The 25,959-nt window shown below is 50.3% G+C and overlaps 1 protein-coding gene across 4 annotated transcripts; it reads right to left on the bottom strand.

The window, feature by feature from the left end:
- Positions 1–1,517: 1,517 nt before the first annotated feature.
- On the bottom strand, positions 1,518–25,959 carry FBXO40 (F-box protein 40). 4 transcript variants are annotated; one of them, XM_015427392.1, is made up of 5 exons: positions 25,825–25,959; positions 18,726–18,904; positions 16,123–16,152; positions 7,823–9,709; positions 1,520–2,259 (listed from the first exon to the last, which is right to left on the bottom strand). In XM_015427392.1, the coding sequence occupies exons 3-5, from the start codon at positions 16,123–16,125 to the stop codon at positions 2,032–2,034; spliced, it is 2,118 nt and encodes a 705-aa protein (XP_015282878.1). In that variant the 5' UTR covers positions 16,126–16,152; positions 18,726–18,904; positions 25,825–25,959; the 3' UTR covers positions 1,520–2,031. The 4 variants fall into 4 exon arrangements, with proteins under 4 accessions (XP_015282879.1, XP_015282880.1, XP_015282878.1 ...); XM_015427395.1 differs by having other exon boundaries at positions 2,177–2,461; positions 18,728–18,904; XM_015427393.1 differs by lacking the exon at positions 18,726–18,904 and having other exon boundaries at positions 1,518–2,259.

The following is a 25,959-nucleotide window of genomic DNA, read 5'->3' as shown; positions in this document are numbered from 1 at the left end:
TGAGCCGAAGGTATTATTTTGACTCCGGCGAGTCTGCTGCCTCCAGCCGTAATGGGCTCACCTCGAGGAACCTCTGCTTCATCACTGTCAACGGCCAACTCAGGTTGCGAGCTCCCTGCCTCAGAGGCGAAGAGGCTTCCTCATCAGTCTGAGGGGTCCTGTCTCCATTCGGGTGACACCCTGCTAATCATGACAGATGGGGGGGGAACCGCCGGAGCCGGGCACACCGCACGTCTTACCTGCCAGCCTCTTCTCCCAGCTGGTGGGGAAAATCGGGCATTTCATAGCCCTTGGGTTGGAGACCTGCCTTTCTCTGCTGCCATCTGATGGGGAGTTTTTGTAACGACAGGCCTGTTGCCAGTTTGATTTCCCTGCTTGCCCTGAGCTCTGGTGTTGAGACCCAAAAGGCAGCTCCCTCTTTACACAGACAGTGCTCCCCTTTGCTGAGGGGAAGGGGAGGAGAATCAAAGAATCACGGAGTCGGAAGGGGCCCCATACAGGCCATCTAGTCCAACCCCCTGCTCAGTGCAGGATCAGCCTAAAGCATCCCTGACGAGTGTTTGTCCAGCCGCTGCTTGAAGACTGGCAGGGAGGGGGAGCTCACCACCTCCCCAGGCAGCCAGTTCCACTGCTGAACTACTCTTACTGTCAAAATTCTTTCCTAATATCCAGCCAGTACCTTCCCAACCGCAGTTTTGAACCTATTATTGCAAGTCCTATCCTCTGTTGCGGTGGCTCAAGTGGTTAAGACGCTGAACTGCAGGCTGTGGAAGGTCAGTAGTTCAGCCGTTCGATGCCCGGGTGCCGCATGACGGAGTGAGCTCCCGTCTCTAGTTCCAGCTCCTGCCAACCTAGCAGTTCAAAAGCAAGAAATTGCAAGTAGATAAATAGGTACCACTTCAGTGGGAAGGTAACAGCGTTCCGAGGAGCTGCGGTGGCTCAAGTGGTTAAGACGCTGAACTGCAGGCTGTGGAAGGTCAGTAGTTCAGCAGTTCGAGACCCGGGTGCCTCATGATGGAGTGAGCTCCCGTCTCTAGTTCCAGCTCCTGCCAACCTAGCAGTTCGAAAGCAAGAAATTGCAAGTAGATAAATAGGTACCACTTCGGTGGGAAGGGAACAGTGTTCCGTGCGCCTTGGTGTTTAGTCATGCCGGCCACATGACCACGGAAACGTCTTCGGACAACGCCGGCTCTTCGGCTTTGAAACAGAGATGAGCACCACAACCCTAGAGTCGGATTCGACTGGCTTTCGAGCAAGGGAACCTTTACCTTTAACAGCGTTCCGTGCGCCTTGGTGTTTAGTCATGCCGGCCACATGACCACGGAAACGTCTTCGGACAGCGCTGGCCCTTCGGCTTTGAAACGGAGATGAGCACCGCAACCCTAGAGTCGGATTCGACTGGCTTTCGAGCAAGGGAACCTTTACCTTTATCCTCTGCTGCCGACAGAAACAGCTCCCTGTCTTCCTCTAAGTGACCACTTTCCAAATACGTAGTTCTGGAGGCCTCCCTTCAAAAAGGATGTGGACAGAATGGAGTGGGTGCAAAGGAGAGGGACGAGGACGATCAGGGGCCAGTACATGGTTCATCTCCATTGTATACAATTCCCAAACATTATAATGGCAGGCTCCATTCCAAATACATTTTAATTAAAAATAATCTCAATCCATCTGCTGTTTCCCCCGACCTATCTTGAGACAGAGAGAAAAGAGAGGAAGACAGACACATAACAGAGCACCAGTTTCTTGCTCTAGCCTGTCCACTTGTCATAATCCTTGTGCTTTTGAGAGCAATGCGGAGGCTGCGGACATTAGGAGCGCACTTCCAGTCGATATGCATGATTCTGGAATCGCCCTCCTCAGCTTTTGAAAGCCGTTAGCTTAGGTCTCGGCACCGCTCAGATTCTTCTCTTGAACGACTGAGAGAGACCGAGAACGTGTAATGTATTTTGAAGACAGCCGCTGAAGTCCGCAGGGTCGATTTTCCAGGACAAAACGGATACGCAGCCACACACACACATACACCCCTTGAAACTAGCGCAGCCTGCTCTGCAGTTTCTTCCGGCCAGATTTGCGCATAAATGTGGACACCAAACTCTCTTGCGTCAGCTCCTCCGAGGAAAACATGCTGGTCAGCTGGACGGGGTCCGTCTTGTGCTCCACCTCGTAAAAAGGGCAGGTCTTCAAGTGCACGGCCATGGAAGGGATGTCACTGAACTGCCAGTTCTTAATGGTAGAGAACAGGCTGCTAAACTTCCAGACCTGTTGTGGGGAGCGAGAGGGATTTAGAAGCAAGAAACAAAGGCGGGGGAAATGTCCACGTTTATTCACGGAATCCCAGGCTGAGGCTTTGCAAACGACTTCCGACTTGTTCTCCCCTGCCCCCGTTTCCTTTGAACAGATTAAGAGGGATTGATTGCTTTCGATGCAATTTTTATAGATTTTGAAATCCACCCAGAGGACCCTATTCCGTAAAAGGGTAAAGAAGAAAAATGCAAATAGTAAAAAGAGAGAACTCAAGCATCTAAACCACAGGGGATCCGCGGAAATTCCCCCTTTGCACATTTACCTTTTATTTTTATTAGTTGCGCTTCGCGGCGCTTTATAGTGTAACAAACCTAAAGTTCGGTTCCTGCTCCAAGGAATTGATAAGCTAAAATTTGATGCAGGGAGAATAATGAAAGGAGAAGAGGAAAGTGGAGGCGGGTAAACTAGGGAGGCAAACCTCCAGGAGGGGCCTGGGGATCCCCCGGAATTACAGCTCCTCTCCAGTCTACAGAGATCAGTTCCTCTGAAGAACATGGATGCTTTGGAGGGTGGACTCTATGGTATTGTACCTCACTGAGGTCCCTGTCCCCCGAATCTCCAGGAGCTTCCCGACCTGTAACGGGCAACCCTACCCCCACTGGTGACCAAGGGAAACCTGGCAACCCTAATACAAACAGGGTAGGGTTGCCAGGTGTGGGTTGGAAAATACCTGGAGACTTTGGGGGTGGATCCGGGAGAGGGCGGGGTATGGGGAGGGGAGGGGCCTCAGCATGGTAGAATGCCATGGAGTCCACCCTTCCAAGCAGCCATTTTCTCCAGGGGAGCTGATTTCTGTCAGCTGGGGATCAGTTGTAAAAGCGGGAGATCTCCAGGCCCCACCTGGAGGCTGGCAGCCCTAAAACAGGAAAAGGCTGCAAGTTCAGTTCTGTTGGTAGCTTCAGAAGAAGAAGAGACTGGATTTATACCCCGCCCTTCACTACCCAAAGGAGTCTCAGAGCGGCTTACAAACTCCTTTCCCTTCCCCTCCCCAAAACAGACACCCTGTGAGGTAGAAGAAAAAGAAGAGTCTGGATTTATACCCCACCCTTCGCTACCCAAAGGAGTCTCAGGGCAGCTTACAAACTCCTTTCCCTCCCCCTCCCCACAACAGACACCCTGTGAGGTGGGTAGGGCTGAGAGAGCTCTTGACAGAAACTGCTCTTTTTCGGGAACAGCTCTGACAGAACTGTGGCTTGCCCAAGGTCATCCAGCAGGTGCAAGTGGAGGAATGGGGAATCAAACCCGGCTCTCCCAGATTAAGAGTCCGCGCACTTAACGACTACTCCAAAGTGGTGTATTACACTACACCCCCTTCATAAGTGAAGGGGTGGGGGGGTCAAACGAAAGAAACATGACAAGCAGAATCATCTGTGTTACATATTGTGTTATTGGGATAGCCTGGATTATAGAATGAGCCTGAGCTTCAGTCACAAGCTCCATAGACTCTCAGTATCTGAAAATCAACAGCCTGATTAGCTGCCATTGTGCAATGGACCAATCAGGGAAGACTATGACTTTCGGCGCGAACAAACCCTATTGGTCCTAAGCACTCATTTATGATTGGACCTTATTTCTCGCCCCTTCAGATCGTGCTCAATAGCACCTTCAACAAGCAATTTTCAGTCCCGTTCCCACCCCCCAACCGATGTCTTTGTTTACAAGGAGGGTTGCCAACTCCGGGTTGGGAACTTCATGGTGATTCTTGGGCAGAGCCTGGAGAAGGTGGGGTCTGGGGAAGGGAGAGACCTCAACAAGGTATAATACCATAGAGGCCACCTCTGCAGGGAATTTGCCTGAGGCAGCATACAAGAACAAACGTAGAACACTGGGAGCTCTTACTTAAAATCTAAGCATTAAAAAACCAGCCAGAGCACAAAAGCACGGAGCAGGTTAAAACGAATTAAACGATTTTTGGACTAAAGGCACATTATAAAACTGGTGATAAAAGATCGACTCCTCAATTAAACGCCTGGAAAAACAGAAACGTTTTGTCCTGGCGCCGAAAGAGGATGGGGTAGGTGCCAGGTGAGCATCACGGGGAAAGGCATTCCAGAGGCAAGGTGTAGGGTTGCCTGGTTCCCCCTGGCCACTGGTGGGCAGCACAGGGTTGCCAGATCCAGGCTGGGAAACTCCCCAAGTTTTGGGAGTGGAGCCAGGGGAGGACGGGGACCTCAGTGGGGTACAATGCCATACAGCCATACAGCCCCCCCCCTCCAAAGCATCCACTTTCTCCAGGAAAACTGACCTCTGTAGTCTGGAGATGAACTGTAATTTCGGGAGATACCCAGGTCCCACCTGGAGGCTGGCATCCCTACATGATGTTGGACAATCTATTTTTTTTTCTGACTTGAGCCTTGGAATTTGTTAACGGTTGGCTGTGGTTTTGAACTTGCTATATAGCAAAGTTGATCTTCTTACTGTGAGCCAGTTTGGTGTCGTGGTTTGATTCCCCACATGCAGCTGCTGGTGTGACCTGGGGTCACTCACAAGCTCTCTCATAGCTTTTCTTGCACTAGCAGTTCACGAAAGAGCTCTCTCAGCCCCACCTGCCTCACAGGGTGTCTGTTGTGTGGAGGGGAAGGGAAAGGAGATTGTAAGCCGCTCTGAGATTCCTTTGGGTAGTGAAGGGCGGGGTATAAATCCAATCTCCTCCTCCTCTTCTTCTCCTTCTCTGTGTGATCATTTTTATATTGTGGCTAGGGTTGGCAACCTCCAGGTGGCACCTGGAGAGCTCAATTAATTTCAACCGATCTCTAGACCTATGTCCCCTCTAAGCTGTGGAGTTTTGTGAGTAAAAATTCGACTCTGTGAGCTACTGGCATTAAAGTTGTGAGCGAGTGATTTGGCTGCTGCGTAAATTAGTTTGCAATGGAGCCATATCCTTCCTGAACGAAGACAAAAATCTGCGAACCGGAGGCTAAAAAACTATGAGCTAGCTCACACTAACTCAGCTTAGAGGGAACACTGTTCTAGACCAAGGTTAGTCCCCCGGTAGAAAATGGTGGCTTTGGAGGATGGACTCAATGGCATTAGACCCCACTGCAATCTCCCTTGCCCAAGCCTCAGCCTCTACCCCCAAAGGCCCAGGACTTTCTCGACCCTAATTTGTGGCACTTGTTTTTCAATGTTATTGTTAGCTGTCCTTGGCCTGTTGGAAAGGCTGGTGTCCACAAAAGCTTATGTCAGAATAAAAGCTTTTAAGATGCCACAAGGCTCCTGTTTATTTTTACAATAAGGTTTATCGCTTTTATGTACTGTTCCTTAGCAACAGCAAAGCCTGTGTAGCTGCAAACATTTCGGAGCTCCTGCCGCCGTGGCAGTCACCCAACACACGTCTCCACCTCTCATCTCAAAAAGCAACAGTATGCATAATCTGCATATTCAGAAACCTTCACCAACAGAGGGTCATTTGCAACGCTCCTTTCCTGATGTTGCCTGGAGGTCCCAGATCCAGGACGGAAATTCCTGGAGACTCGGGGTTGGAGCATGGTAGGCTTGCCGGACCCCGTCAGGGGTGGGGGGAAACCCCGCTTTTGCAGGGCGCTTCCCCACCACCAGCCAGCTGGCTGGCAGGGGAGATCCTGCCCCCAACTGTCCCGAAAGGTGACATGATGATGCCATCCGGAAGTGATGTCATCACACTGCCGACGTCGAACGGCGATGTTCTAGTTTTTGGACAAAACTCTATGGTAAAATTGGCTGCAATCCGTAGAGTTTTGCCCCAAAACTAGAGCATCACACCCCTGATCTCGGCAACATGATGACATCACTTCCAGGTGATGACATCACTTCCAAGTGATGACATCACTTCCAGGTGATGTCATCGCACCAAGAGCCCGGAAAGGACCAAGGATCCCCCCATCTGGCTCCCATGGGAAGAGTAGGAACCTCAGTAAGATATAATGCTACAGAGTCCACCCTTCAAAGCAGCCATTTTCTCCTGAGGAACCAGTCTCTGTAGTCTGCAATCTGAAGGTCAGTTGTAATTCTGGGAGTTTGCCAGGCCCCACCTGGAGGTTGGCAACCCTATGCTGCCCAGCCCATTGACTGAGGAATGAATTCAAGTGCAAGTGCAGATAGTCTAACCATTTTTCAGTGTATGATGGGGGGGGGGAGCTGCACAGAACTGCCACGCCACAGCGCAAAACATTCTCACCGGTCTCACGGTAGGGTTGCCATGTGCCAGGCGAGGGCAGGGGAACTCCCACCGCCCCCGGTTGCCAGCCCTTGCTCCGGCAAATGGCGGAGGAAAATGTGGGGATGGGAAGGCCGTCCCATGACGTCACGGCACCATTTATGGTCGCCTGACCAAACGTGATGTCACTGCGTAGCCGGGTGCTCTAGCATTCCGTCAAAACTCTATGGTTTTACCACAGAGTTTCAGGTGAATGCTAGAGCACCCAGCAACGCAGTGGCATCACTTCAGGTTACACAGCTGTGAACGGCATCATGACACTGTGGGACGTTGTTACGGTGACTCTCCCTCTCCCTCCCGGCCCCCTGGGCTTGCCAGCTGAAGGGGTCGTGGGCAGTTGCGCACAAAGCCCAACTTTACCTACCGTAATGGTTTTATAGTAGCCAGGCTCCAGGGCCCTCCAGTCACCATAACGGCAGCTGCTTCCTGTCAGATTTTGTCACTACATGCTACTAAGCACGCAGACATACAATAGAACGTGCTTCACAGAAGCAGCTGACGGGAAGGTGACAGCGCACTGCCACATGGAACACCAACGGCCAGCAGCAGAGTGAGAGACCGGGGACATCCTCCTCTTGCCATCCCTGCTGCTCCCATTCAATAACACAATTTCCAGTAGCAGAGAGGGAGGGAGGCAGGGAGGGAGGCCTCCATTTTCTAATTTTGTTAGCCACCTTGAACATGCTCATGGAAGGCGAGGCGTAATTTAATAAATGCCCTGACCTGGATGACACAGGCTGGCCCGATCTTGTCCGATCTCGGAAGCTAAGCAGGGTCAGCCCTGGTTATTTCTTGGATGGGAGACCGCCAAGGAAGGCCAGGGCCACCCTGCAGAGGCAGGCAAGGGCAAACCACCTCGGGTTGTCTCTGCCCTGACCTGGGTGGCCCAGGCTCCCCCGACCTCGTCAGAGCCGAGAAGTTAAGCAGGGTCAGGCCCTGGTTCGCATTTGGATGGGAGACCACCAAGGAGGCCCAGAGTCGCAACGCAGAGGCAGGCAATGGCAAAGCAACTCTGAACGTCTCTGGCCTTGAGAAAGGGCCCGCAGGGCTCTTTTTGTAGCAGGTAGTCCTTTGCATATTAGGCCACACACCCTAATTTTGCCAATCCTCCAAGAGCTTACAGTAGCCCCTGTAAGAAGAGCTCTGTAAGCTCTTGGAGGATTGGCTACATTAGGGGTGTGTGGCCTAATATGCAAAGGGGTCATCAGACGTTGGCTGCGACTCGGCGGACCTTTCCGTCACCAACTTAACAGACCATCGATATGTGTAACATTTTAACGTCCGGGTTCGTGCATCATGCCACACTGTACCCCCGTCACTTGCCTTTCTGCGGACTCTCCACGAAGTGCCCCCGTGGGAATATCTCTTCTTTTCCCACAGCAGGAAGACCATCCCTCTCTCTTGCAGCAGAGTGGCGCAGATGTCCCTCATGAGCACCGACACCTGGGCCAGCTGAGCCAAGCTGAAGCTATCCAAAAACCCGGCGATGTACTGCAGGATCTCCAGGGGGAGGTTGCTCAGAGCATCCGTTTCCTTCCCTCGGTTGTTCCTCAGTGCATTGCACCGCCTCGTTTCCGAGAGGGCAGGATGAACCTGGGGCTCCACAGCAAATGCCTTGAGAGGCTGGCTGTAGACAACACGGGACTTCTGCCCAGCAGGGCACCAGGGGTACTGAACAAACGGACACCCCAGGTAAGCCAGCGGGCAGCGGCGCTGGAACCACCCGTCCAGGCAGGACTGGATGTCGGCGTGAACATTCTTGAAATGGGACGGAAACTCGTCCCGCCGGAAGAAGCGGTTGCAGGAGAAGGAGAAAGCCGAGCTGCTCTTGTTGTGCCTCCGGGTCACGCTCTCGCTGTTAAGATGCATCTGCAGGCTTGGCAGGTCTTCGGCGTCCAGGAGGTCCGCTAGGACCACCGTGGAGGAGAAAGGTTCCTCGGCAAAGCTGTACGTCTGCGTCCCGAAATCCACAAACAGGGCGTCGGTGTTCTTCGTCTCAGAGATCTCGTGACCTTTCAGCTCTTTCTCCAGGGCACACAGCAGTGTCGTTTGGATAATGTCAGACTTTGGGAGATCCTCCGGGCTGATACCCATGTCTGAAGTATCCACAGATACCGTCTTGGTTGGCTTTTTGTGTGCGATGGCATCCCCGAGGCGAGCCCTTTTGCCACAGTAACTGATTGGGACTCGGAAGGTGGTCACGGTTTTCACCTCCTGAGCTTCCAGGTTGCCGTAGACAAAGTCCTTCTCTTTGGGAGTGCAAGCGGCCATCTGGCCGAAATGGATGAGCATCCTCCCATGGTGGACCAGATACATATTATAGTCCCCTACCGAAACCTCCTTCTTGAGTCGCTCCAGGACCCCGTCCTGCCAAGGGGCAAAGCCAGTCCTTTCTGCGGCTAAGTTCACCGGAGGAGAGAGTTGGGTTCCAACGCTGTTGCCGCCACCACCAGCTGCTTCCGGTTTCTCATGGGACACCTGGCCCATGTTTGTGGAGCTACCATCTTGTTCTTTTGCCTGGCCATCTGCCAACGAGGCCGTCACTTTGCACGCTTTCAGCTCTTTACTAAACATGTTTTCCCAGGCTGTGTAACTGGCCAGATCCATCCCTTCTTTGTCCTTGGCCAAACTCTCACGCTCTTGCTGGCTCAGCTGAGGAACGTCATTGGCGTCAGCCTGACCTGCTCCTTGGCCAGTAGCTCCTTCCCCCGGGTATCCCTCGCCACCCGCGGCTTCTCCCTCATCCACGGCACAAGGGTCTCTGCACTCTGGGAACAGTTCGGCCATTTTCAGGGCACCAAAGAGAACCTTCTGATCTCTCAGAGCCAGGGCTACATCCAAGCATTCGGGGCCAGGCTTCTCCTTCATGATGTTCTCATGCAGAACGTCAGTGGAGCCCTCGGTCGGCCAACGATTCCACTCCATGGAGCAGCAGACGATGCTAGCGGGGCAGGCCTGGAGATGTTTGGCCACTTTGAAACGGGCCATGGTGAAAGGGCAGCCGTAGAATGAGTTCAGGCAGGGGACCTGCTCAAGGGGGCACAGGAGCCGGTGCTCCTCCTCTTTGCACATGTGGAAGGCCGCGCCGCAGTGGACGCGACAGCTGATCACCACGCAAGAGACGGCTGGCACCACCGGCACTTGGCAGTGCCGGTTGAAGCATTTCTCGCAGTGCTTGTGTTCTCCGGGGGGCAGCCTCTGCTTCCGTCCCTGTCAAAGAGGAGACAAAAACAAGAGCAAACCTTCAAAGTGCTGGCAAAAGCCAGGCTGCAGCCCTCATTTGGATGGATTTTACAAGAAGCCCCCTGAACTTTAAGGCATCTAGAGACAGTTTCCTCCAGCAGCTCGGTGTGTGTGGTCACTAAGTTTTGAAAACATTAATGAAATGTATGTGGCAATCAAGGTTATGGGACTCGGAGCGGCTCAATCCAATTAATAATTCAAGGGGCAATTAACCCCCCCAAAAAAGAAAATCCACATAAAAGCAACAATTCAAGTACGAGAAAGGAAAATCCCACTGCAATAAGGTACATCAAAGCCATGGAACGCTTGAGGCCAGAGGAACAGACGAGACTGCCTTCTCGTGAGTCAGACCCGCTGCCGTCCGAGCTCAGTGTTATCTGCTCCAGGGGTCCCCAACCACAAAACAGCTGCCGCAGCTTAACTCCAGTCACACTGCAAAGATTCTTGTGTTGTGGTGGCAGCTGCTGCCAGAGCAACACTTTAAGAAATCTGCACAGCCCATCAGATTTCCAGTAGAGAGCCAGAGTGGTTTAATGGTTAAGAGTGGCAGACTCGAATCTGGGAGAACCGGGTTTGATTCCCCACTTCTCCACATGCAGCTGCTGGGTGACCTTGGGCCAGTCACAAGTTCTCTCAGATCTGTTCTCTCAACAGTTCTCTCAGAGCTCTCTCAGCCCCGCCTACCTCACAGGGGTTGTCTGTTGTGGGGAGGGGAGGGGAAGGTGATTGTAAGCTGTTTTGAGACTCCTCAGGGTAGAGGAAAGTGGGGTATAAAAACCTACTTTTCTTCTTCTTCAATAGTCAATAGAAGGCCCTGCCTTGTCCCACCCACTTCCTAAAAATACTTGGCTGGCACCAGAAAAGTGCCACTGGAGACTTACCCTGGCGGTATGTGGTCCCAATCACAAATATAGACAAAACTCCGTGCACAGTGCTTGACACCCTCATTTATAAATGCATAGAATTTTGAATTTTTACACATACTGAAGATTGTGCACAGTGGGGTTTTTTTGCATTTGTGACCAGAAAAGTGCCAGAAGGCACCACATTGGGGACCCACGATCTACTTGGACTGGCAGCTACTTTCCGGGATCTCAGGTGAGGAGGTCTTTCACACGGCCTGCCACCTTTTAACAGGAGATGCCAGGGATTGAACCTGGGACAAGTGTTCCCTCTAAGCTGAGTTAGTGTGAGCTAGCTCACAGGTTTTTAGCCTCCGGCTCACGCATTTTTGTCCTCACTCAGGAAGGAGGGCTCCAGAGCAGGGGGTGGCCAAACTCGCTTAACATAAGAGCCACGCAGAATAAACGTCAGATGTTTGAGAGCCGCAAGACACGAACACATATCACATGTTTTTACTGGGAAATATGCAAATCTGCCTTTTATTAACATTAAATGAGACTGCCAAAAATAATAACGAAAGCGGTAAGAGCCGGTATTGATAATGATATCTATTTGTCCAATGATATTTTTTCGCTAATGATATTTAGCTCCCCCAGCCGCCCTGCTGGGAGCGGCACAATATGCGTGAAAGAGCCTCATGCGGCTCCCCAGCCATACTGTTTGGCCACCCCTGCTCCAGAGCAAACTAATTTTCGCAGCAGCCAAATCGCTCACTCACAAATTTAATGCCAGTGGCTCACAAAGTAGAATTTTTGCTCACAAGACTCCACAGCTTAGAGGGAGCCATTGGAGGTGGGACCTAATAAAGTTACTGCATCCTCTCCTTCATTCACACAGGCATTCTACACCACACAGCACACAAGGATTCCCAGTTCTCCCTTTTTCATCCCCCACGCAAACAAAGCATTCACATTCGAATGGCCTGCCCAAAGAAGTCAGGAGAGTCCCCGCTCTCCTGGCCTTCCTCAAACTATGCAAAACCAAACTGTTCAAAAGGGCTTTTCTGTGCAAGTAATAGGACTGCACTGCATAAAACGGTTCCCAAACTTACTTGGATGAACGATTAGGGACTGTAGTCTATATACTGCTGTGTATGGCCTACGGTAAATAGCACTGTGATGATTTCATGTTTTGGAGTGTGTGTTTCTTTAAATGTTTAGTGTGACTTCAGTAATGTAAGGAGTGATAGAGGGAGACAAGTGTGATGTGACTGGTTGATGACTGAGAGTGTGGGAGGAGAGATGTCTCTGAGGGGATTCTGTGTTCTTGAAGAGAGGAGTGTGGAGATTTTGTGAGAGAGTCTGTATGATAGAGGAAGCAGTTGGTGTTCAGCCTGCGTGGCTATATGAGAGAGATTAGCCTGTGTGGCTAAGAAAGGCAGAGTTTAGCCTGTGTGGCTATATATGAGAGAGAGATAAGCCTGTCAGAGTTGAGTCTTGGTGTCTGAGAGACTGTGTGTGACACCAAGCTTTGTCAGTTATATTTTCTTTCTTCAACAACAGTTCAAAAATACCCAGAAACCTATTTTGTTCTTTAATAAATAAATCATTATTTTTAAAACTCATCCCAGCATTCAGAACAGTCCTTCCTCAGGGCCACATAGTCCTCTGAAGCGTCCAGACACTGGGTCATTCTACCAAAATAGAGAGATTTGGAATATTTAATTCCTGGGGGCAGCAGAAATCTACTAAATTCATGTACACAGTTGTGTTTAAAAGGAGAAACAGTCTCCCCAATAAGCAGGACGCCACAAGCATCCAATGACATAATTTATGTACCGCTTAATGTGTCGTGTGAATACTTATGCTAGGCTTCAGTTCTTTCTAGTAGTTCCAGATGTCTAAAATCCTAATCCTTGGTTACTGAATGTCCTATTTTGTTGATGGAGCGGACTCACTCTGTGTAATTGGCCTGGAGTCCTGGTGAGACAGGTGGACTATATATAAATAAATAAATAACATATTATCCCCCCACACACACACCTCCCTCTCTGCTTCTGCACATTTAAGCATCCCAGACTCCTTGCCACTGGACTCTAAATTTATTCTACTGCTTCAGACCAACACGGCTGACTACCTGGATCTTCCTTACCTCCGTTCTTGGTCTCTTTCCCCCCTCTCTTTCTCTCTCCCATTACCCACCAACCCAAGCTAGTCTGTTAACTCACACTAGTTCGGCAGCTTTTAAATGGAACTAGCAACCAGGGAGGAGGAAGTTTGAGACTGTGGGGACAGAGTCCGTTGGCAAGGAAGACTTGTTAGCGTTTTCTTTCCTCACCCCTGTGCCATGGACCCTGGCTGAAGCTGCCTCATTTTCTAAACTGTTATTAGCCCTGGGAAAGACTCCTGGACTTAATAGAAGAATGTTTGTGTTGGTTTTTAACTAGTGGAATTAATAGCAGGTGGTGCTGCTGAGAATTTCACCCTCCGAACCAGGGCTCCGATCCAAATAGTCGTTCCCTGTGCTATTTGCGTTTCTAAACTGTTTATGCATCTCCAAGTATTTCTATTTTTAGTTAAAAGCAACCATGGGGGAAGATCAGAGAAGGGCAGCAGAGGCTGGAGTAGCGGGGTTCTGATTCCTAAACTTTCCCCCGTCTAAATGACCTCTATTTACATCCTCCTTGAGGAAATTAAAACAGAGAATCTGGCATTCCCCACATGTCCATAGATCAGCTTCACAGTATCCTTAAGTCAGGGCAAGCTGCAGGCCAGTGCAAAGGGCAGGATGCAGCAGAGGCAAAGCATCTACTTTCCTCCTGCACGGTCCCACCCACCCACAGGTCTGCATGGGCCCACCCACAGGCTATGGGGTTGCCAGCCTCCAGGAGGGGCCTGGAGATTTCCTGGAATTACTACTGATCTCCCGACGATTAGCCCAATAGAGATCAGTTCCCTTGAGGAAACGGCTGCATTGGAGGGTGGACTCTATGGCATTATACCCTGTTGAGGTCCCGCCACAAACCCTGCCTTCTCCAGGCTCCAACCCCAAATCTGCAGGGATTTCCCAACCCGCCCTACACAGCCATCGTTGTGACGTGCAGCTGCACGCGTGTGTGTGTATCATAACATATATGGCGGCCGATGCACATCAGCAGTGCCTCACCCAGACTTCCAGACTCCGGGGCGACAACCGAGATCCCAAGAATTTTATCTGCTGTGAAAAAGCCAGAACCTTACACATGTATGCAGATTTTTTTCCAATATTCAATAACAAATATATGTATATTTTATGTTTACCTACCTATCATAATTACATCAATTATATGTTGCTACTGGCTTCTGTACAAAAGAAAAGTTCCAGCTCTACTCAAATACATTCTGGGAACCAGCCTGAATTTCTCGTTTTTATACTGGTGTGTGTGTGTGGGGGAACCCTGGCCAAAATGGTGCAGGAAAGCCATTCCATAGACGGGGTCCCCAACCTTTTTTGAGCCTACGGGCACTTTTGGAATTCTGACAGAGGGTGGTGGGCAATGTTCCCTCTAAGCTGTGGAGTCTTGTGAGCAAAAATTGTGCTTTGTGAGCGACTGGCATTAAAGCTGTGAGTGAGCGATTTGGCTGCTGCATCAATTAGCTTGCTCTGGAGCCCTCCCTTCCTGAGCTCAGAAAAAAATCTGTGAGCTGGGGATTAAAAAAACATGAGCTAGCTCACACTAACTCAGCTTAGAGGGAACACTGGTGGTGGGTGCAGCCACAAAATGGCTGCTGCAAGAGGTGGAGACAATCACAAAGAGGAAGCCCAAGTGCAGGGGAGAAGAGGGGTGGTTAAAAAAAACACACACCGGGAAAGAGGAGTGAAAGAGAATAAAAACAAACCCTGTGGCGTAGGGTTGCCAGATCCTACCTGTCTGCCGGGGGGGATGGGGGATCGATCAGCCTTCCTTGGAGTTTCATGCACACAGCGCAATGACATCACCCGGATGTGACATCATCGCACCACCAATGTCATGTGGTGATGCTCTAGTTCTGGGGCAAAACTCTACGGTTTTGAGCCCAATTTTGGCACAGAGTTTTGCCCAAAAATTAGAGTGTCACTGCACGATGTCAGCGTTGCAATGACGTCACTTCCGGTGATGTCATCACGCTGCATTTCTGGGCATTTGCAGGTGGGGTTTTCCCACCCCCGGCCAGCTGGCTGGCAGTATAGAGGAACCCACAAAAGTGGGGGGAACCCCCACCCAGACCAGGGGGCTGGTAACCCTACTGTGGTGGTACCTGCTGCTGCAACAGTGTTATTTCAATTGGTACAGCCAATCTCCAAAGGCCAAGCAGAAGCCCTGCTGGGCAAGAGCCCCACCTGCTTTCTAAAAACACTTGGCGGGTGCTGGGAAAGGTTTCTGCAGGCACTATGGTGCCCACGGGCACCATGTTGGGGGGCCCTGTTATAGACGTTGACCCAGTTCTCACGACCACTCTGCTCTTGGTAAAGAGTGAAGATTTCCTCTGGTGTAAAGGGGCTCCCTCCACAGCATACGTTCTTCCACGTCTCCACCATTGGAGGAAGGCTTCCAACTTGGATAAGAACAAGTGGCAGGACACAAAGCAGTCCACTTACATCTGGGCTACAGAGTTGCCAACTCCAGGTTGGGAAATTCCTGGGGATTTGGGAGTGGAGCCTGGGGAAGGCAGCATTTGGGGAGGAAAGGGGCCTCAGTGGAGCATAATGCCATAGAGTCCACCCTCTGAAGCAACCATTTTCTCTATAGGAACTGATCTACACAGCCTGAAGATCAGTTATAATTTAGGGAGCATTCCTGGGGATTTGGGAGTGGAGCCTGGGGAAGGCAGCATTTGGGGAGGAAAGGGGCCTCAGTGGAGCATAATGCCATAGCATCCTCCATCCAAAGCAACCATTTTCTGCAGGGGAAATACCTTTAGTCTGGAGATCAGTTGTAATTCCGGGTGATCTCCAGGTTGGCTACCCAATCTTGAACAAAAATTTCAGTAAACTGACAGTTGCACTCCTTGTGCATGGTACTTGGGCTAAGGAATAAATAATACTTTCTAGCAGGGGCCAATATAGGCACAGGGTCAAGGCCTGAATCATATTTTATATAGAAACATGGAGTGATGGAGCCAAATTGCTCGCTCACAACTTTAATGCCAGTCACTCATAAAGCAGAATTCTTGCTCACGAGACTCCACATCTTAGAGGGAACATTGCTCCAGGTAGGATGTACGAATTGTGTTAAACTGAAGAGACTACTTAACTGCTTGCATCTTAGACAGGGTCACCAACTCCAGCCTGGGAAATTTCTGGAAATTTGGGGGTGGTGTCAAGGGAGGGCAGGGAGGTCAGTGAGGATATGATGCCGTAGAACCTGCTCTTCTAAGCCACGCTCTCCTCAAGGGGAACTGATCTCTGAAGTCTAGAGATCAGTTATAAAACCTGGGAGAACTTCAGGCTCCGCCTGGAAGAGGGTAACCCTAAATTCTTACAACAAATCTAACTCGTCTCTTTCTAAAGGTCCTTACCATCGTTCCTGGTGGTTGTGTCTGATGACCCTGGAAGAAAAATTAAAATATCTATTAAAATAAAAGGACCATAAGGCATTTCAGAAACGTTATAAACACATCTGTGACAGATGGTATCTTATTTGTGTATGTGTTGTGTGTCTGTGTGTACATGTGTAATATCAGCACGGTCTTGCAATTCAGCCATCCTGTGGAAGGTATTTTGTACCAACTGTGTAAGCCGCCCTGAGCCTGCTCGTGGGGAGGGCGGGGTACAAATAGAAAGAGAGAAAGAGAGAAGGAAAGAGAGAGAGAGAGAAAGAGAGAAGGAAAGAAAGAAAGAGAGAGAGAGAGAGAGAGAGAGAGAGAGAGAGAAAGAAAGAAAGAAAGAAAGAAAGAAAGAAAGAAAGAAAGAAAGAAAGAAAGAAAGAAAGAAAGAAAGAAAGAAAGACAATGCAGACTGACTGTGCCCACGCAATCAGAATGTAGGGTTGCCAGGTCTGGGTTGGAAAATACCTGGAGACTTTGAGGGGTGGATCCAGGAGAAGGCGGGGTTTGGGGAGGGGAGGGGCCTCAGCATGGTACAATGCCACACACTCCACCCTTCAGAGCAGCCATTTTTCTCCAGGGGAGCTGATCTCTGCCAGCTGGAGCTCAGTTGTAAAAGCGGGAGATCCCCAGGCCCCACCTGGAGGCTGGCAACCCTATCAGAATGGGATGAGGCAACCGACATGCCTTTGCCATGTGGAAAAGAGAACGTATTCTAGCAAGTGGGGCCATGTGGTAGCTAAAAGTATGAGCTGAGTCTCTGGTTCAAACCTCCCCTCGTCCATGAATCCATGAGGTGGACTTAGACAGTCCATTCTCTTTCAGTTATAGGATGAAACTACATATTATGGCAAGGAGCATGAATATCACCCATCCATGCCTCTCCGCCCAGTAATCATTGTGGGGGGAAAGTAACACCATCCCATTACTATTTCCTTACACCAGGGGCCCTCAGCCTTTTTGAGACTGCAAGTACTTTACTAATTCTGACACAATGTTGTGGCCACAGTTACAAAATGGCTGCCAATAATGGCTACACCAGGAGGCAGAGCCAGCCACAAAATGGCTGCCGCAGCTTTCTCTCAGCCACACAGTGAAGATCCTTTTGCTGTGGTGGCAGCGGTTGCCAAAGCAACGCTTTAAAAATTCTACACAGCCAATCAAATCTCCAGTGACCAAATCAGAAGCCTTGCTGGGCAGAAGCTACATTGGGCCCCATCTATTTCCTAAAAACACTTGGTGGGTGCCAAGAAAGGTCTCAGGAGGCCCCATGGAGCCTATGGACATCTCAGTGGGGACCTCTGCCTTAGGGTTGCCAGGTCCGACTAGGGTTGCCAAGTCGCGGCGGGGGATCGTGTGTCTTTGCAGAATCCGTGCCGTGGGGACGGCAAGACACGTTGCACCCGCTGTCGCCAGGAAATGACGCTACACGTTGCTCTGGCAACAGGGCTCCAAACAGCCCCGCCAGAGCGATGCGTAGCATCATGTCCTGGCGGCGGCGGTGCAACGCATCTCGCCATCCGCACGGCACGGATTCTGCAAAGACCTGCGGATCCCCCGCCGTGATTTGGCGAGATTTGGGAGCCCTAGGTCCAACTCAGGAAATATCTGGGGACTTGGGGGGTGGAGCCAGCAGTCTTTGGGGGTAGAGCCAGGAGTAAGGATGTGACATCCCGATTGAACCTCCAAAGAGAGTTCTGGCCCTCATATTTAAAGGGACCGCATTCCTTTTAAATGCCTTCCCTCTATTGGAAATAACGGAGGATGGGGCACCTTCTTTTGGGATAGAACTAGACTCCCTGGTGCAATCTTTTTGAAACTTGGGGTTGTTTTTGAGGAGAAGCGCCATATGCTATGCTGAAGATTTGGTGCCTCTACCTCAAAAAACAGGGCCCCCCCAGAGCCCCAGATACCCACAGATTGATTCTCCATTATACCTTATGGTTAGCAGAGTACTCAAGGCACATAGCACAGCAGAGCTCATCTGGAGTGTGTGTGCGATCCAGAAAGTTACACGCGGAGCCTCTTTATCTTTGCGAAACTAATGAGAGTCCTTTATTGTAAGGAACTCCATTCTAGACAGAATAGAGATTGATTTCTAATCTAGTCTAAGATGGATGGAGATACAGGAGGCATGTCTTGCCTTCATGCGGTCAACATGGAGCAGACTAGCATGGTGTGGAGAGGAGATGTTAGGCTGGAAGGAAGGAAGTTTCCCTAAGAGTAGCAATCTACATGCCAAAGGGATAGCATCAGAGAGTAAAGGAAGGATAGTCAGTGTCCTGGTCTCTCTACCATTCTCTCATAAACCCCCTCTGAAGTCTGAGGCTAAGAGACAGTGTAAAGTCCTTCACTTCCAACAACCGGGGAGAAGTTTAAGGTCAGGGTGCAAAAACGCAGTCTTGTAATGTGTCATTTTGACCTTGGCCGCCTATGATCTATACAAAGGTGATATTTCTATCCTACCTTACAAAACTGTTGGAAGGATTACAGAATACTCCAGAGCGCTACACAAGCATTCAGTTATCTGTAATACGATTAATGATGGGGGTCACGGGTAATCCAAAATGTACTACACCTCGGCAACACTTTCAAGGTTCGTAAGTGTGAAGCAATTCCTTGTAGCCGCTCACTGTTCCATCATCTGTGCTGCAGAGCAGAACAGGGTGCCCCACAAACTGAGCTGATCTCGGGTGAGCCTTCCCTCAGCCTGCGGCATTCGTCTTCCGAGACCACGAGATCTTCCCTGACACGGCTGAGAGAAACAACAGTAAAAACAGTCGTCGGTTTGTCATACCAGACCTCTGCTGCTCTGCTTCTTGGGAGCATGTTGATGCACGCATAAATTGCTAAAATTAGCCTGGGCCATGACTTGCAGAATGCCCAGGCAGCTATGTAGCACGAAAGTTATGCGTGAACCAGTCCCGCTTGCAGATTAAAACAAGAGGGAGAGTAAATGACAGATAACCCAGAGCGGGAGCGAAGGACTGAGCACGTTCTTTCCACGGAAGGATTGTGTTATGTGTCAGAATTAATTTAAAAGTTATTTAGCACAATCCCGTTGTCAGGAACACTACCATGATGTTTCTATTTAAAAACGGTGTTTTGGAACTTGTGCATTAGGCGGCAAACAGGAGCCCCAGCAATGTAGGGTTGCCAGGTCGAGGGGATAGGATTGTCACATCCAGGTTGGGAGACTCCTGGAGATTTGGGGATGGAGCCTGGGGAGGACAGGGACCTCAGTGGGGCACAATGCCATAGTGTCCACCAGGCGAGGTGAGGCGACGGGCAGGAACGGAAGCCGGCCAGACGAGGCGCGGAGGCGGAGCGACGCAGCAGGCCGGAGCCTAACTTGGACAGAGGCCGCTGCAGAGCATGCGCAGAAGCGCGAAGTGGTCCGGGCCTAGAGAGTTACGTCTGCTGGAAAGGACGGAAGTGCAAAAGACCAGCGCCGAAAGAAGGGCCGCCGCCAGGACTGTCCCCTCGCAAAGAATGATCTGCTACAGAAGAAAGGGTGCCTGGTAAGGCTTCTCACCTCCCTACTTACATGTGGCCCAAGATTAGGACTGTGTTAATTAATTAGAATTGTAAGCTGCTCAGAGCCCCTGGGGGGTGGTGGTGAGCGGGATAGGAAATCGCATGAAAAATAAAAAGGGTTCCCTCTAAGCTGAGTTCGTGTGAGCTAGCTCACAGTTTCTTAGCCTCCGGCTCACACATTTTTGTCTTAGCTCAGGAAGGAGGGCTCCAGAGCAAACTAATTTATGCAGTCGCCAAATGGCTGGCTTACAACTTTAATGCCAGTAGCTCACAAAGTAGAATTTTTGCGCACAAGACTCCACAGCCTAGAGGGAACATTGGTGTCCACTCTCCAAAGCATCGCATTTTCTCTGAAGGGACTGACCTCTGTAGTCTGGAGATGAGCTGTAATTCCAGGGGACCCTCAGGTTGCACCTGGAGGCTGGCATCCCTATGTGACGACGCACCCACAATTTAAGGGAAAGAATGGCATGGAGTTAGGGTTGCCAGTCTCCAGGTGGGGCCTGGAGAATTACAATTCATTTCCAGACGACAGAGATCAGGTCCCCCGGAGAAAACGGCTGCCTTGGAGGGTGGACTCTGTGGCCTTATAGCCTGCTGAGCTCCCTCCCCAGGTTCCACCCTCAGACTAGGGTTGCCAGCCTCCAGGTGGGGCCTGGGGATCTCCTGCTTTCACAACTGATCTCCAGCTGACAGAGATCGGCTCCCCTGGAGAAAATGGCTGCTTGGAAGGGTGGGCTGTATGGCATTGGACCATGCCCGGGTCCCTTCCCTCCCCAAACCCCGCCTTTTCCTGGATCCACCCCCAAAGTCTCCAGGTATTTTCCAACCAAGACCTGGCAACCCTACATTGGACCCCCAGGAATTTCCCAACCCAGAGCTGGTAATGCTTCATGGGATGGCTGTGGAAGCGTTTGGCTTCCTTCGAAGTGCCTGGTGGAATACCCTGAATTTTCAGCTGGCCTCTGGAGTGAATTAAAAAGAGGCCTATGCAGGGATCTTTATTGACAGCTTCCAAATGGCCAGGCCAAAAAGTAGAGTGTCATATTTTTTTTTAAGTCATTCCAATCAGTTTTTTAAACAGCCAACATTCCCTTAAGACAGACGCTTGCTGCTATAACTCTTGGAGCCAAAGGTACGTGCCATTAGGGTTGCCGAACTCCAGTTGGCACCTGGAGATTTCCCACTATTACAATTCATTTCCAGACAATGAAGATCAGTTCCCCTGGAGAAAATGGATGCTAGAGAGCCAGTCTGGTGCAGTGGTCAAGAGCGCGGACTCGAATCTGGGAGAACCGGGTTGGATTCACCCACTCCTCCAATTGCACCTGCTGGATGACCTTGGGCAAGCTGTAGTTCTGATAAGAGCTGTCCTTGAAAAAGAACAGTTTCTGTCAAGAGCTCTCTCAGCCCCACCTACCTCACAGGGTGTCTGTTGTGGGGAGGGGAAGGGAAAGGAGTTTGTAAGCCGCTCTGAGACACCTTTGGGTAGTGAAGGGCGGGGTATAAATCCACTCTCTTCTTCTTTGGAGATTGGATTGTAAGGCATTATACCGTACTGAGGTACTTCTCCTCTCTAATCCCGCCTTCCCCAGGCTCAACCCCCAAAATTTCCAGGTATTTCCCATCTCGGAGCTGGCAACCCTAACATACACGGAAGATACTTGTGAATTTAGTAAGAGGGAGTTTAGTGGGCCGTCAGAAGAATTACCAGAGTACCTAATCAGTGAGACAAAAGGTAACGTTACATTCATACAAGGAATTACCCTATGCTGTAGGACACCTCGCCCACTGTAAGGCGGAGGCAGACCCGGACTCAGAAAATGTATGTGACCTTCCAGAAAGAAGGGAATTATGATTTCATTCTGTTTTGTGGTAGTGGCGGAAAGCGCCTTCAAGTCACTACTGATTTTATGGTAGCCCCGTTGGGTTCTCAAGGCAAGAAGGGAATATAGATGATTCGGCATTGGCTGGTGGACTCCCATCCAAGTACCAGGCAGGGCTGACCCAGTGTAGCTTCCCCGCCCTGATGGGATTAGGGTTGCCAAGTAGGTGACAGTGGGGGAGAGTTGGTCCCTGCCCGGGACATTTGCACCCGTGCAATGCACGCGCGCTGTGATGACGTCACCCGGAAGTGACATCATCACGTTGGGCATGTCGCCGGCCAACGCTCTAACAATCAGCCTGGAAACTCTATGGTACCATAGAGTCTCCAGGCTGATTGCTAGAGTGTTGGCCGGCGACGTGCCCAATGTGATGATGTCACTTCTGGTTGATGTCATCGTGTGCCGGGCACGTCAGCCTGAACTGGGCACTTTGGGGGCAGGGTTGGGGGCCCTTTGGGCGGGCAAACCCCGCCTCCCTGGGGGACCTGGCAGCCCTAGATGAGATCAAACTCATCTGGACCATCCCAGGGCTCTGTTTGTTACTGTTAGGCTGCGGTCACACACACTGAATAATCTACTTTCAATCCACTTTCAGTCCACTATCCAAATGGATTTTGCCAGTTCACACAGTCGTAAAATCCAGCTGGAAAGTGGATTGAGAGTGGATTATTTAGAGTGTGTGACCGCAATATTAGCAGGGTTGCCAGCTTCAGGTTGAGAAATACCTGGAGATTTTGGGGGGTGGATGCTGAGGAAGGTCATGTTTAGGGAGAGGAGGGATTTCATTGGGGTATAATACCACAGAGTCCACCTTGCAAAGCAGCCATTTTCTCCAGGGGAACAGATTTCTGTCACCTGGAGATCCAGTTGTAATAGCGGGAGATCTCCAGCCATTGCCTGGAGGTTAGCAACCCTGCGTATTAGACCTGTACATCACCTTGTACTTCCTGCATTTCACGGCCCTTCAGCTGGCTGGTTTCTTGGTTTGTTTGTTTTTTGGTAGCTCCATTAAAGGTCTCTCTTGCAAGGAGCTAATCTCTGAAATTCTTCTGAAGGGGGGGGGCAGCTTTCATCCATGAAAAGCTTATGCAGGAATAAAATTTTGTTAGCCTTTAAGGTGCTGCCTTTCTTATGGTGTTATTGTCCCCGAGAGGAACATTGAAGCCGGTCCTGTCATTAGTATCTGGCCACTAAAGAGACGACGAGATCAATTCAATAGCAAAAGGTTTCCATTGCACAGAGCTAAAAAAAATGTTAAGGTGGGCATCATAAAAATTCAGGCGACTCCATTTCCTTTTATCGTTACCACAGAAGTAAAATTAAGAGAAAACACATTGTAAAAATGCTTTGGGCTTCAAAGCCAAGACATGGAAGTTAGGAAGGGGTAACTTTTGTATCTGCCCTTTTATTTATTTATTTCCTTCATTTATGCTCCGTCTTTTCCCCCAGTGAGGACTCAAAGCAGCTTACGTCATTCTACTTTCCTCTGTTTTATCCTCACAACAACCCTGTGAGGTAAAGCCACACACCTGAGAGTGTGTGATTTGCCCAAGGTCCCCAGAAAGCATCCATGGCAGAGTGAAGAGTGATTGTGGTTGCACTATCCCCCCCTCCCCCAAAGTGCACATTTTTTCTAAAGCTTCCCAGTTTTCCCTTCATTCCCGGTATGTTTTCCCACACCACAGAGTTTCCTGAGATTCCTAGAGCAACATGACATCACTTCCAGGTTTCTCCCAGAAGTGACATCATGCTGCATGCTACGATGGCTTTAAAAAAAATCTCAATAAGTGTGGCCAGCAGGAGTTCTCCCATCACAGTTGGAGACCTGGCAACCCTAAGGGGCATGTGTAGTGTGTGACATCACTTCCAGGTACATGACAGGAAGTTATGTCACAGCATCACATTACAGCCGTTTCCAGCATCTCCTCCCCCACCTGGAAGCTCCCAAGTAGCTCCCAGCAGCCCAGGCCTCAGGGCCTTTTCAGAACCTACTTAAAGCTCACTTAGTGCCTGGTTCTTCCAAGACACGGGACAGGAAGTGGTGTGGGAAGAGTCAGCCCTACAAACAACCCTGCGATTGCCCCATGGTGGAAGGCAGATCCTCCTCCTGGGTTCAGCGCAGAGGAGAAGTTGAATAGAGATGTGCTCAGACTTTGCCAACCCAAGTAAAAGGGCCAGCTGTGGACATCAGCTGTAATGTACTAGTTTCCTGTCCTGAGGGTTAAATAAAGATATAAACAAAGCCTTGAGGCCAGTCGAAGCCGTCTAAGGCGAGTCTCATAGAACGCTCTCCTTATGTCCTCAGAAACATTGCCATTCACAACCCTACTTTAATGCACTTCTGAAATACTTATGGAATGTTAGCCTCTTTGGGGAATGTGGCCAACCTGCACGACAACATTTTCACAGTGACCGATGACATCGGTGTTCACCTGCAAGGCCTTCCGTCTACCGAAATTCCTTTTTTCAAACACTCCTTGGGGGGGTGGGGGAAGGCCTTTCTGGTTCCACAAACATGTGGAAGGTTTCCTGTCAGAATCTCAGACATCATTAGAAAGCTACCAATCCTGGCTAAAATGAAGGATGGGAGACCAATGCTGTAAGTCATTCTGCGGAGAAAAGTGGGGTCTCTAAGTATCTAAGTAAATAAACAAACAATGCTCCACACAGTTGCTTAGGGTTGCCAGGTCTGGGTTTGGAAATACCTGGAGACTTTGGGGGTGGAGCCAGGAGAGGGCAGGGTTTGGGGAGGGGGAGGGGCCTCGGCGTGGTCCAATGCCAGAGTCCTCCCTCCAAAGCAGCCATTTTCTCCAGGGGAGCTGAGCTCCGTCAGATGGAGATCAGTTGTAAAAGCGGGAGATCTCCAGGCCCCACCTGGAGGCCGGCAACCCTGCAGTTGCTCTGCTGTAACTGATCCACTCAAAAGGGATCTCTGCTTTGGGCCTCACCCATGAAGCAGATTTTAAGGCCCCAAGAAACAATCACCTCTGGCCTAGGGTCACCAACCTCCAGGTGGGGCCTAAAGATTTCCAGGAATGACAACGGATGACCTCCAGACAACAGATCAAGATCAGTTCCCCTGGAGAAAGTGGCTGCTTTGGAGGGTGGACTCCATGGTTTTATATCCTGCCGAGGTCCCTCCCCTCCTCAAAGCCTGCCTTTCCTGGGCTTCACAACCGAATGTCCAAGATGGCAATCTGACTTCAGGTTCCAGCCAAGTCTGTGGCCTAGAAACCATTCCCCTTTATCTGAGACACGTGAGTGGGTGACCTAGCCTCCTTAAGAGTGGAGAAATGTACCCTGCACATGGCTCAAGGGCCTCCATTTTCATATCTTGCTGGGCTGAAGATTCAGGCATTGAATTTTAGGGCTGAAGCCACAGCTACGGTTGCCAGCTCCGGGTTGGGATATACCTGGAGATTTTTTGGGGGGGGAGCCTGGGGAGGGCAGGGCTTAGGGATGAGAATCACCTCAGCAGGGTCTAATGCCATAGAATCCACCCTCCAAAGCAGCCATTTTCTCCAGTGGAACTGATCTTGAACCTCTGGAGATCAATTGTAAAAGCAGGGGATCTCCAGGTGTCACCAGGAGGAGGAGGAGGAGGAGGAGGAGGAGGAGAGATTGGATACCCCGCCCTTCACTCGGAGTCTCAGAGTGGCTTACAAACTCCTTTCCCTTCCCCTCCCCACAACAGACACCCTGTGAGGTAGGTGGGGCTGAGAGAGCTCTAACAGGAACTGCCCTTTCAAGAACAGCTCTGACAGAACTATGGCTTGCCCAAGGTCATCCAGCCGCTGCAAGTGGAGGCGTGGGGAATCAAACCCGGTTCTCCCAGATTAGAGTCCGTGCACTTAACCACTATACCAAACTACAACCCTAGTCACAGCCTCAAAGGAGCGCCAAAATACAAGCTACTAAAAAATCCCCAAGAATGGAATCCCACATACAGTTACGTAGCACAAATGCCATTTAACTCAGCAGGATTTTCTGTGAGCTTGGAACTCAAGTTGTTGAATACCCAGCATCTGTTAACTACTTCAAAACCGTCATGCCAGCTGGGCAGTGGCGAAGCTGAGATTTCCAACACGGATGCATTTTTTCCAGCAAATTTTAACACATTCCGAAGCACTGGCTAAATTGATTTTTTGTAAAGTTATGCCATTTGCAGCTTTCGGTCCCGATCGGGCCCCGATTATATTGCATTTCTATTTCAGCTCCGATTCCAAAACAGAGGATTGTTTAAAAGTCTTACCGTCAATGGAGCATCCCCCTTGAACAGACCCCGAATAAATGCTCTCTGGGGGGTTATTCTGCTGAGTTGAAACAAGGTGAAGGGGCTGGCCGGGAGATGGGTGGAGGAGAATGAAATCTGAGCAGGCAGGAACGG

The sequence above is a fragment of the Gekko japonicus genome, unplaced genomic scaffold (genome assembly GCF_001447785.1).
Source record: "Gekko japonicus isolate JY-2015 unplaced genomic scaffold, Gekko_japonicus_V1.1 scaffold2306, whole genome shotgun sequence".
Classification (NCBI taxonomy): Eukaryota; Metazoa; Chordata; class Lepidosauria; order Squamata; family Gekkonidae; genus Gekko; species Gekko japonicus.
This window is presented reverse-complemented; position numbering and strand designations above follow the sequence as displayed.